Genomic DNA, 11,605 nt, shown 5'->3' on the forward strand with positions numbered 1-11,605 from the left:
GTCTTGATACGTGACAAATACCTTGTTCTACTTCATATCTAGAAATTTTCATATTTATCTAGGTACATAGCGAATATTAATGTTCGTAATTGCTTATATCAGAGTATTTATGAAGTGCATATGTGCTGTGCATGCTGAAAATGCCTGTTAATGCAAAATTTTTGTTCATGTACTCTTCCCAATTATTAACTATTTATTTTGTTGACAAATAAAAGAGATTTTTGTGCGTACACAAAACAATCACCAAAATTTATTCAAAGAGTTTGTACGTAGAGAAGTTAGATGCAGGATTCATTTAGGTTGTATTTGGTAGCTGGCAATCTATCCAGATTACTGGTAATTTAGAAAGATCCTATCAGATTACCACATTTGATATGCTTTTTGAATTAATAATTTAGATTACCAGGTAATCCATATTACCATATTACTTTCCATGAGATAATCTAAATTACCAAAGGAAGAGATGGCTATCCAGATTACTACGTATTTGATAATCTTGTAATAATTTTTTTAGATAAAAATATCTTCAAAAATTCAGATGATCTTCTTCCTTATGATGGGCAATGGAAAGATAGGGGGCCCAAAATCGGTGCCCTCCTCCACAAAATTCGACTGGCAGCGGCTCCAAAATCATTAAATCGACGGACTGCCACCGTCTCCCAACAGCCGATCGTTGGTAGCCATCGAAAAGCAAGAGAAAAATATCGGTCAAGATGGGATCCGACTACCCCTCCTCCCTCCCCTTTATTTTGTTTGTTTGGTTAACCGGGCCATCGGCGAGCTATGTCCGGCACTGTCGGCTGCCTAGATGTTGCCATCGAAGTCTCTGCCGCCTCTCCGAATGGCGATATGTAGTCATTGCATGGAGAAGGAGGACACGATGTGAAGGACCCGACGGTCCCTTTCTCCCCTCTTTTTTCTTTGTCTGATGTGAAGAAGAGGAAGATCGGGCTCAATGGGGATCAAATGATGCCAGTCGTCGTTGGTGGCATCGTGTCAAACGGCCATGGGGGGTGGGGTATAGAGGACCGGTGGCGCAGTTGAGGGTTGCGGCACGGGTGGGTGAAGGTGGCCGCAGAGAGCACAGGGTGTGTGTTCGTCGGGGGCTTAGGGGATGGTGTAGAGGGTGGCATGGGTGGCCGAGGGGCCAAGAGCGGTGCCGAAGATGCGACTATCGGGGGGTCAAGGGTGGAGCAGCTGGAGGTTGGGGGGTTGCGGCATGCAGAGGAAGGAGAAGGAAGAAAAAATAATAATAATAATATATTATAATATAATATATATTATATATAATATATATTATATATAATATATATTATATATAATATAATATATAATATATAATATATATTATATATTATAATATATAATATATGTTTGTTCTTTTATTCTAAAAAATTAAAAATTTTACGTATGGGTTGTGATTTTTAATAAATTTAATTTAAGAGTATTTTGAGAATTTGATATTATATTACCAATAATCTGATTGTTATACCAAATATGTCAATCAAGATTCTCAGTAATTTTACTGCAACATTACCTGCGTATACCAAACACAGTAATTAACATTATTAGCAATCTATCAAGATTACAGACAATCAAAATTATCAGATAATCTAAATTATCATTGTCCGGTAATGCACCAAATACAATCTTAGAAATTTACAAACAACTTCCCCTCAGCCAAGACAAAGTAAGCCACAAATTTACAGGGGAACTAAACATAAAGAGCACTGTGGCTTAGAAGAGTATCAAGAGCATAGTTGCGCTTCTGAAATCGAACCATAGCCTCCAAGATGCCAGTTGAAAGCAAGAGCAGAAATGTAAGAAATATATCTGAGATTCGGAATAAGAATGTATAACTAAACGGCTCTTCATCATAACCAATCTCACAAAAGCTACTCATCATAGTTTTGTCAAGCCCAACTTCACATAACACATGACAGAAGGCAGCCAAGTTAGCAAACAGAATTATTTAAGATAGTTTTACCATTTCAACTCAATTGGACACGAACCATAATGATGTAATAAAAAAAAATATGTGAGGGGCAATTGGGATAGGGTTGTATCTTTCACGCAAAAAAATGATTTATTTTTCTCCGCCCGAATCCACCATAGTAGACCGCACAATGTTTGCCCTAAGATCTGCACAGACAGACGAACAAACAATTCGGAGTGCTTTGAGATCCATACAAAGCATGATCTGATGGACGATATTGTGAAAGAAGATCATCATTGTTTCACATAAAAGATGCAACCATACCCCAAGGTATTATTACTGACATAATACAACAGGAAATCCACGAATTAGGGACAGAATAAGGTGCAATTTTTTTCTTAATGAATGATATTTATAGAATACAGGCCTAAGTTTTTATTGAGACAATAAATTTTTAATGGGCAAATATATATTCCAAACATTTTCCGCAATACAAGCATACCACTTCCAGATGAGGTTTAGTGGTGGCACAGAACAAGCCATGGAAAGCAGCAACAGCCATCTTTTGCTTTAGTACAAAGTTGAAAAGCCCACCCATAGGTCGCAAAATCTGAGTTGGTCTTCCTTGGATTGGACCATGACCAGTCCATCTCAGCTCTATGGAAGCTCCTTGATTTTTAATAAAGTGAGGGAACTTGTGCTTTAGGAATCCTTCAAGCTGCACGCAATTACCTGTAACAAATATAAATACAAAGGAACAGTTAAAGGGGAAGCTGATCTGCATAGAGAAAGGAGAAAATTAAAGAAAAAGGGAATTACATGGAAAAATTACAGGAAAGCTTGCTGCGGTTCTCTTTGAAGCTTTGAATGGGGGTCTGGGGCCCAACAAATCTAAGGGAAAAGAGGTAGGTTTGGTTGCAAGGATAACAAAGAAAAGCATAAAGAAAACTCATTTAGCACAAAGAAACTAGGTACTTTAGTTTTTTGCTGCATGGATAGGAGTGCTTCTTGGTGCGAAGGGGAATTTTCTAAAGCATAGGAAAATCACAGGGAGGTCATAAAGTAAGCATTTCGTTTGTTGGGGTCCTATTCCCCACATCTTTTTTTTAAGGCTTTGCTTAGAGAGGGAGAGGAGGGAGGGAGGGAGGGTGGCAAGGGAACCAGCGGAAAGATACTTAGCTTCCCAAGGATTGTGTTCCAATCTCTTTATTCATACCTGTCAGAAACTTCTAAAACAGCCTTAAATTTTGCTTGGCTTGCAGGCATATGATTGAAGTGAATCTAAATTCTCTAGGTGTTTTTGAGTCACTAAGCTTTATGCTTTTAGACTAAGAACCCAACAAGTGGTAAACACTAGGCCTATATCTACAGGAATGGAGCATACCAAGACAAGGATCAGAGTCTCGGAGTGGTGTATATTTTTTTGAAGTGTAGGAAGAAATACTTCCTCTTTCTGGCTAAGTGGTGGAGCAATGGGCTTTCACACTCCAAAGCTTCTTCTTTTCCTTGTTTTTATTTGTTTCTTAGCATGCCAAGTAGAGAAGGTCTATGGTATGAGAAACATAGATCTTTTCTTCAGGTTGAGTGAAGAACATGGGATAGCAGGAAAGAAGTCACGGATACTTGCCAACAATGATGTTGTCAGTCTTGACGCCAAGAAGAAATCAGCAACTTCACCTTTCTCTTTTGATCCTAATCAAACCAGCAAAAGAAGGGTTCGAAGAGGATCTGACCCCATCCACAATAGGTGCTGATGCTTTGAGCTGCTTTGAGTCAGAGTGCAAAGCCCGGAAGGAAGGAGTTCCATGGACAAAGCAACAACAGCTTGGAAGTATCCATGATGTGAAGAAACTGCAAGATTTTATTGCTTTCAGAGTTTGTTTTCTTTACTCATTTGGGTTGGTCCGTCTTCCCTATCTTGTTTAATAATTCCAAGGTTCCGTTATGGAGATAATTGTACAGAGCTATTATATTAAAGAAAAGCATGCTCGATGATCACGGTAAACCAGGCTGAGCAAATTAGGGAAGAAGTTTATGGGCGATGGTGCTGTGTTTTGCTTATCCAGCAGTTTATTTTCTTTAGAAACAAACATGGAGAGACTTCTCGTATGTCACACATTTACATCTTGTGCAAATCATAGTGAAATTCTGAAATCCGTTCATGCCTCTTCTCTGATTTTCTTGGGACATAAAATGCCAAGACTAGCTGTCAGGCAGTTTCAGAGTTGGTCCTGAAAAGAATTTGATAGCATGATGATTTATTATTTTTCTCATCTGTAGTTATCTTGCATCAGTGTTTGTTGCTTTATACATTAAATCTGCCAGATGAATATTTATATTTTTTGCTAATCTATAGTTATCTATTTTTCTTGGAAACAACTGCAAAAAATTCTCGAAGTAATCACTCGCATAAGAATTATGCTGCCCCAACCAGTTTACATTTACTACTGTCCCATTTTGATCATCCAAAGTACATTTTCCCCAAGGTAAAAGTAAAAATCCAACTTGCTATATGTTGAAATTTATAAGAGAGAATCATGTGAACTGACAATAAGCTCTTACAGGTCTTTACTGAATAAGTTAAACAAAGTTGTGAGGCCAAAGGGGTTCTAATCAGTATATTTTCCTTCTAAAAGACTAATCGTTAGTCTGAGGTATCAGACTTCTGTACTTTCATTCTACTTCCCTTACTTTGTGAGATGGAATCTGTTCCCCTTGAGATCTTCCAAGCAACTGCCTCCCAGATCATCTGAGCTGAGAAGCATCCCCTGCTTCGATGGATACTGATACGCAAAATGATGCTCAATTTGCATTAATCTTTTTTCCACATTTTAGTTCATTTGTTTCAGCCTCCCCTAAGTAGATTCAACAGAAAACCCTTCTTGACTGCATCTGGAGCCCAAGAGTGGTCCAGGACATCCTCAAAGGCAGCTCCATGACATCACTGATAACCATGGTAACACAGTGACTCATAATGGCATCAAAGAGGCGATTCCACCAGGGGAAGGTCTCTGATATATTAAATCAGAAATTTTGATACATGTCTGCTTCCATTTTCCCTGACACTTCTGAAGGCAAAATGCTCATATTTCTCTTCTTCTAGGAGTTCATGAACTTTCTGGTGGATCATGCCACCTTGGAACACCAATTAAAATGAAATTGTTTGATTGATGGGCAATGAAATGAAATAAACATGGTCTAATAACAAACCAAATATAATAACCATGAAGAAAATGAATACATGGCAGTAATATTGTGGTTAGAAAAGGACTAACCTAGCAAACCAATTTTTCATTTCATTCAGTATTCTTATATTACTCTGATTGTACATCAATCAATAAAGCTCACAATTGGTTGTGCCCAATTAACACCAATACAAAGCAGTGGAAGAGTTCAAAACAGCCACTGAAAATTAATAGAACAGATTGTAGAATTTTTCGCTACCAACTTACATCCTTCCTATAGATTGCTCCCTGGAAATAGGCTAATATAGGGCGGTCTTCAGATGGTACTGAATCATGAAAGCAGTACATGCCCGTAAGGAGCAATGACATCAGTCTATCTCCCAAAATCTGCGAGAAGAAACATGGCTGACCCAAACTTCTTTCTGGTCCAACATGATGTTTTGATGATGGGCTACAATAAGATGATCCTTTCCACCCCCTCTTCTCGACTCCTCCAGTTCATGAAGTAGTCCACCAATTCATCTTGCGAGATCTTATTGCAACCAAGCTTAATGTTGAGAATGGCGCAAAGATCACATCTGCTTGAAATGAATTCATCACTCTAACTGCTGTTCAAGACTGGATTACACCCGGCCCATTCGAAGGGAGAAGATCTAATGCAAGCCAGTTTTCCACACTGTGTTGCAGACTTAAGCCACCCAGGTAGGTCAGAATATGATTTGGCTAATGAACGTCTGGCTATGTCTGATCCTTGTATCCCCACCAACCAGGAGTCCAAAATGGAACTCAAGAGGAAGTCTTGCTTGATACCCGATCATTTATCGATACCATCCTATTACAATGTTACTACATCTGGTATAATGGCCGATTTGATATACCGAGTGTCGGTATGCCTCCTATATCATATATCATTTCGGTGCTGGTATGGCAAGGCAGGATTTATACTTATCGGTACTGGCCAGTACACCAAATCTTGTCTCGAGTCAAGCCTGATTCAAGTTGCATCATTTCCTCGCTGCTTCCTCAAGGACCATTGTATTCTTTTCCAAGTTGGAACTTAGTCCAACACAGAGTTGAGTTGCTGTGGAGAAGCGGCAATGATTCAAGAGTGCTACCATTCCTGAAGATATCTTATTGGCAAGCACTGACATACGAACTGATTCAGATATCAGTTAATTATTGCTGAACCTTAGAAGAGTGAAACAAGAGCAAACCAAGAGTAAAATGGTCAGGGACACGACATAGAAGAAGAATGTTTTGGTCTCAAAGGACAATGCACCATTCTCTTGGCATGAACATCAAACAGAGCACTCTATCGAGGTATAATTGTTAGATAGAACTAACAAAAGAAGGGTTTTAGATCAACCGGTGAATCACTTGTACTGCCCAAAACGGGACGCGATTGCAAGTGGTACATGTTAATTTTACTTAAAAGAGAAAGGAACAAAACCCTATATTTCTGTGGAGAATAAGAGCCTAACTATCAAGGGATTATAGTCTTGGAACTCATACATATATAATGGCTTAATTATTTTAAAATTTTTAATTTTTTTAAAAAAATTTATTTTTATTCTAAACTTCATTTATTATAATCAGATCATCAAAATTTTAAATTATTATAATTTTTTTCTGATTATTATTTTTATTTAAAAATTATAATATAAATAATCACGTGGCATTACATGAACCATCTTTTTTGAATGCTCGGCTTTAAATGGCAGCACAATCAAAACAGAAGGCTACAGGATTTGTCACCAAAGAGGCCCGCGTACAGGCACCTTTCTGCCCGTGATATATTTTAAGGTATGGAGTTATATTATTTTAATCTTTAATATGTATTGATTATGGAAATGATGAATTTGGGGAGGTGATTTTGGAACAAGATGGGGTAGTTTGGAAGGTTATCTGGAGTGGGTCCTGGAGGATTTCAGAAAAATGGGAGCCCCACTCCTACCACAGGTACAAGAACAGACACTTTCCCGTTTCCCAAGTTTTTGATACAAGTCATGAATCAGATACTTTCTAACCCTCATGCGGCATATGAAAAGATATCGTATCCTGTGATGTACTGTACACCATGTATCTTCTTCGGAGGAATTGGATTCCTAGTCCCCTTGCATTCAAAAAATTATAATTTTTATCTATAAAATATATAATATAATATAAAATATCATAATATACATAGTTATTATAATTTTTTTCAAAAATTAAAAATATTTTCATCGTTCAAATAAAATTTTTAAATAAAAAAAATATATTTACAGATATTAAATGTACATTAAAAAATGATTGAATAAATTTTTTTTTCATATTATAATATCTTAAGCCATATTATGATATCTTAAGCCATATTATGACATTTTGTACCATATTATGCTGTAACATGTCATAATTTTTTTCAAAAAATAAAAATATTTTTATCATATAAAATTTTTAAATGAAAAAATCGATCTATAGATATTAAATATATATTAAAAAATAATAACTATGTAGATCAATTGGATAAGATGGTGTGCTCCATATTGAATTTTCTACACCATCTGCAATGTATAATTCATTAGTAGCTTGGCATGGGCCAGCCTAGGCATCTGATGCCCAGTGGAAATCTCAGAAATAAGTATCAACCTGCCAATTAATGGAAGCTTTCTAGATTTTATTTTTAAAATTTAATTTTTTTATAAATTAAAGTCCAACAGTACATACAGTATGAGGCTCATGTTCAATGTATATGGAGGATCATGTTTGAGAGAGTTGACCCAAGTAGTTTAAAGAATTCCAGAATCGAATCCATAACATTGTGCTTGGGAATCCAGACCTTTTACTGCTGTACCAAGCATTGGTCCCTAAATGTGGATTTCATTAATTAATGGTATGATAAAATGTGAATTTTTTTTTTTTTTTTTTGACACTGTGTAGTTATAGTCATCTCACATCATATAGGTGACCATAATCAAGAGATTTGGCCTTACTAGCTTACCTCAAAATAAGAAGGATCCGAACTTGATTGATATTATATCATATAATGGGTACGATAAAAACATGATCTTTTTTTGACAAAGCAATTATATGTATTAAACTACATCAACTCTATTTTTGTAGTTGTTTTTGGCTTCTAAATTGACTCAATAATACCGATAGCTCTAATTCTGACTCTTATAAGCAAAGGGTTAATGAATGTTGATGAGAGATGAATATGATACCAAGATTCTTTTTAATGGCAGAGTAGCTTGTTTAGCATGTGAAAGGTGCTAATGAATTGCTGAATTAGTTGGGGTCCTCTGAGTCGGTGTCTTTGAATCACTTTGATCATGACAATGTTAAATGGGCTCCCACATCAAGAAGAGGAGGAATCCTTACATTGGTTGCACTATGTGGCCACACATGCCACAAATTATAGCGACTTGTTCCTTTAGCATCACACTGAGATACATGCATATAAATAGAGTTCACAGAAACGAGCGGCTATAATAGATGATATATACAACCATGTGATGTATGCAGTATAGAAAATAATTGGTCAATTTTAGAATTTTTTGTGCCTAATGTTTTCTTTAAATAGAGATGTTTTGCTTGGAAGCTATAAGTTTGATCGTGTTATTACACTTTGTCTGTGACCTTGCTCTTGAACCCTAACCCTACCTATTAACCCTTACCCCCAAACCTGTGGTTCGGAGCCATTGGCACTTGCACTTCCCTACCCTCCTCTCTCTCTCACATCCCAATCCTTCCCCAACCCCTCTCTCCTATATTTATCCTTCCTTCTCATTCTATGTTTCAAGCTAACCTAAATAATGGACCCCTCCCCAAAAATCTCAGGCCCGGATACCAAGCCCAGGACCTTCTCCTTCTCCAACGGCGGTCTGAAGCGCCACCACCACCGGTCGTTGCCGGCGGCGGACTTCCTATATAGGGAATGCCTCAAGAACCACGCCGCCAGGCTCGGTGGCCACGCCCTCGACGGCTGCGGTGAGTTCATGCCCTCGCCGGCGGCCAACCACGTCGACCCCACCTCCCTCAAATGCGCCGCCTGCGGCTGTCACCGCAACTTCCACCGTCGCCTGCCGAAGCCCCTCCTCCTCCACCACCATGACGACGGCGGCGGCCTGGAGGGCGGGGACGAGATGGACGGAGGCCATGATGAGGACGACATCAACGGGCGGATAGAGGAGGAGTACGGCTCAGCCGACGGCCGCCGCCGTTGCCGTAGCTCCGCCTCTCCCCCGCCCTACTCCTCCGCTCCCCACATGCTCCTCGCGCTCAGTTCCGGCCTCCCTGGCGCCCCCTTTCCGGGACGGGCGGTGGGGCCGCCTGCGGCGGCGGCGTTGCCGAGGAAGAGGTTTCGAACGAAGTTCAGCCCGGAGCAGAAGGAGAGAATGCACGAGCTTTCGGAGAGATTGGGGTGGAGGATGCAGAAGAGGGATAAAGGATTGGTGGAGGAATGGTGCCGAGAGATCGGCGTCGGGAAGGGTGTATTCAAGGTGTGGATGCACAACAACAAGCACGCCTTCTCGGGCTTCGCAGGGAGAGGGGAGGCAGGCGGCGGAAGCGGCAGCGGAGGAGGAGTTGGGGGCGGCGGCGGCGGTTGCCGTGATGGTGGCGGGATTGAGGGGAGCGGCAATGACAGCGGCGGCCACAACAGCCATGTTTCTTCTTCCTCCTGAGAGGGTGGAAGAGAATTATGTTGTTGTTGTTAGTTTTCCTAGTTGTTATTGATGGTTAATTTGGTGTTTCTGGTCTTAATGATGGTGATTTGAAACACTAGCTTTAAGTTTTTTTTTTTTCCTTTTTATTAACAGTGGAAAGTGGTAATGAAAATTTTAGCGAGAGATCTTAAATTATTTTTGTTTGTTGGATATGGTTGGATTTTGCTTTAATCCAAGCATGGTTGCATCATGCGACTTAGAGAGATCTTGGCGAGTTTGATGCACCTGAATGCTGCCAAAACTCGTGCACGCGCTAAATCGGCTTTGCTAACCCAGCATTACGTATAGTTGGAATATGCTTCGCACATTTAGCAAGACAAAAGAGTGGTGGGCTCATCCTTCTATAAGCTAAGGACTTCAAACATCTAATCATAATTTTGAGTGCTAATCATCTTTGGTATATTATTTTAACTAATTGATTAACTAAGTAATTTAGTCTTAGTATATTCTTGTAATCTGTTGGCTATTGTTAATTGCTGTGACACGTGCCTAGGCGCCTCTTGGGTTACTGGGTTTTGTGTAAACCATTTATTTGCCCTCTTAATCAATTAAATTTCCAAAGTTTCTGTTGTTGATGGAGAATCTTATACTTTAGAACCTAATTTATCCGTAGGAACTTTGGCTTTTCTGGTAGTCTGTGCTGGTATAATTTTAGACCTTTCCTATCCCTATCATTATTTATTTCTTATTCTATCTATACAAAAAGCGAGCTCAATGAACTGTTTATTGCTTCTTAGATTTCAGTAGTATTTTTTTTTTTTTAATTTATTTATTTATTTATCATTCTGTTATTCCTTTGAGTGGATCTGATTGGTTTTGAGATGCTAAAGCCATGTGATATCGGGGTCTTGTGTCTCGGGTTGAGATTGTGGGGAGATTTTGCCGGAGCATAATTTGCTTGGAATCTCTGAAATGATGTTGAAAGGGGGCAGAGCAACTCATGTGAGTCTCATGGTGGTATTCCTTTCCAAACATTTTCTGGAATGATGCGCCAGGGCTTTTTCTTAATATGATTCTCGTGACAATACACCAGGATGTGTTGTTGGTTTGTAGATTATTTGCCTATGCTGCAGTACCTTCCTTCCTGTTAGGCTTGGGGCTTTGATTTTTGGTCCTTACTTAATCCCACAACTAATTGGTATTATTACTATATCCATTTTTATCGAGTAAGCTAATCAAGTTTAACATGGCCATCACTACAAAAAAAAATAATTTTTAGTGACAAATTGCTTGTAACATTTCTTATTATATATCGCTAAATTTTTTTTGATTATATTTTAATAAAAATAATCCTATATTTTAATAAGTATTTTTTTATTAACAGTATCTTATTGTAAATGCTGTTATAAATTTGTATTTTGTTGGGTATAAAATACCCTCAGTCGAAGTTCTCAACGGGATTGACCCTCACGAGTCGTCTCCAACTTCAACTGCAAGGAAGACTCCGTCCGGACTCCTACGGGAGCCGGACTCCGTCGCCAGCTTCAACTGCAAGCAGACTCCGCCCGGACTCCTACGGGAGCCGGGCTCCGTCGCCAACTTCAACTGCAAGCAGACTCCGCCCGGACTCCTACGGGAGCCGGGCTCCGTCACCAACTTCAACTGCAAGCAGACTCCGTCCGGACTCCTATGGGAGCCGGGCTCCGTCACCAACTTCAACCGCTGGTAAGCTTCGTCCGGACTCCTACGGGAGCCGGACTTCGCCCCTGACTTTAATTGCAGGAAGACTCTGCCCGGATCCCTACGGGAGCCGGATCTCGTCCCCGACTCCGACTGCAGAC

The 11,605-nt window shown here is 39.5% G+C and overlaps 1 protein-coding gene and 1 pseudogene across 1 annotated transcript; one reads left to right on the forward strand and one right to left on the reverse strand.

The window, feature by feature from the left end:
- Positions 1 to 1,714: 1,714 nt before the first annotated feature.
- On the reverse strand, positions 1,715 to 5,939 carry LOC109506658 (probable arabinosyltransferase ARAD1; annotated as a pseudogene).
- A 2,805-nt stretch (positions 5,940 to 8,744) lies between these two features.
- LOC105058321 (zinc-finger homeodomain protein 9) lies at positions 8,745 to 9,959 on the forward strand. The gene has a single exon (XM_010941199.4). It carries the CDS (start codon positions 8,913 to 8,915, stop codon positions 9,780 to 9,782), a length of 870 nt encoding a protein of 289 aa, XP_010939501.1. The 5' UTR covers positions 8,745 to 8,912; the 3' UTR covers positions 9,783 to 9,959.
- Positions 9,960 to 11,605: the final 1,646 nt, after the last annotated feature.

This window comes from Elaeis guineensis, chromosome 15 (assembly GCF_000442705.2).
Source record: "Elaeis guineensis isolate ETL-2024a chromosome 15, EG11, whole genome shotgun sequence".
Taxonomy (NCBI): domain Eukaryota; kingdom Viridiplantae; phylum Streptophyta; class Magnoliopsida; order Arecales; family Arecaceae; genus Elaeis; species Elaeis guineensis.

Coding starts and splice junctions, on each gene's coding strand:
- LOC105058321 (XM_010941199.4), top strand. CDS start 8,913: ATGGACCCCTCCCCAAAAATCTCAGGCCCGGATACCAAGCCCAGGACC.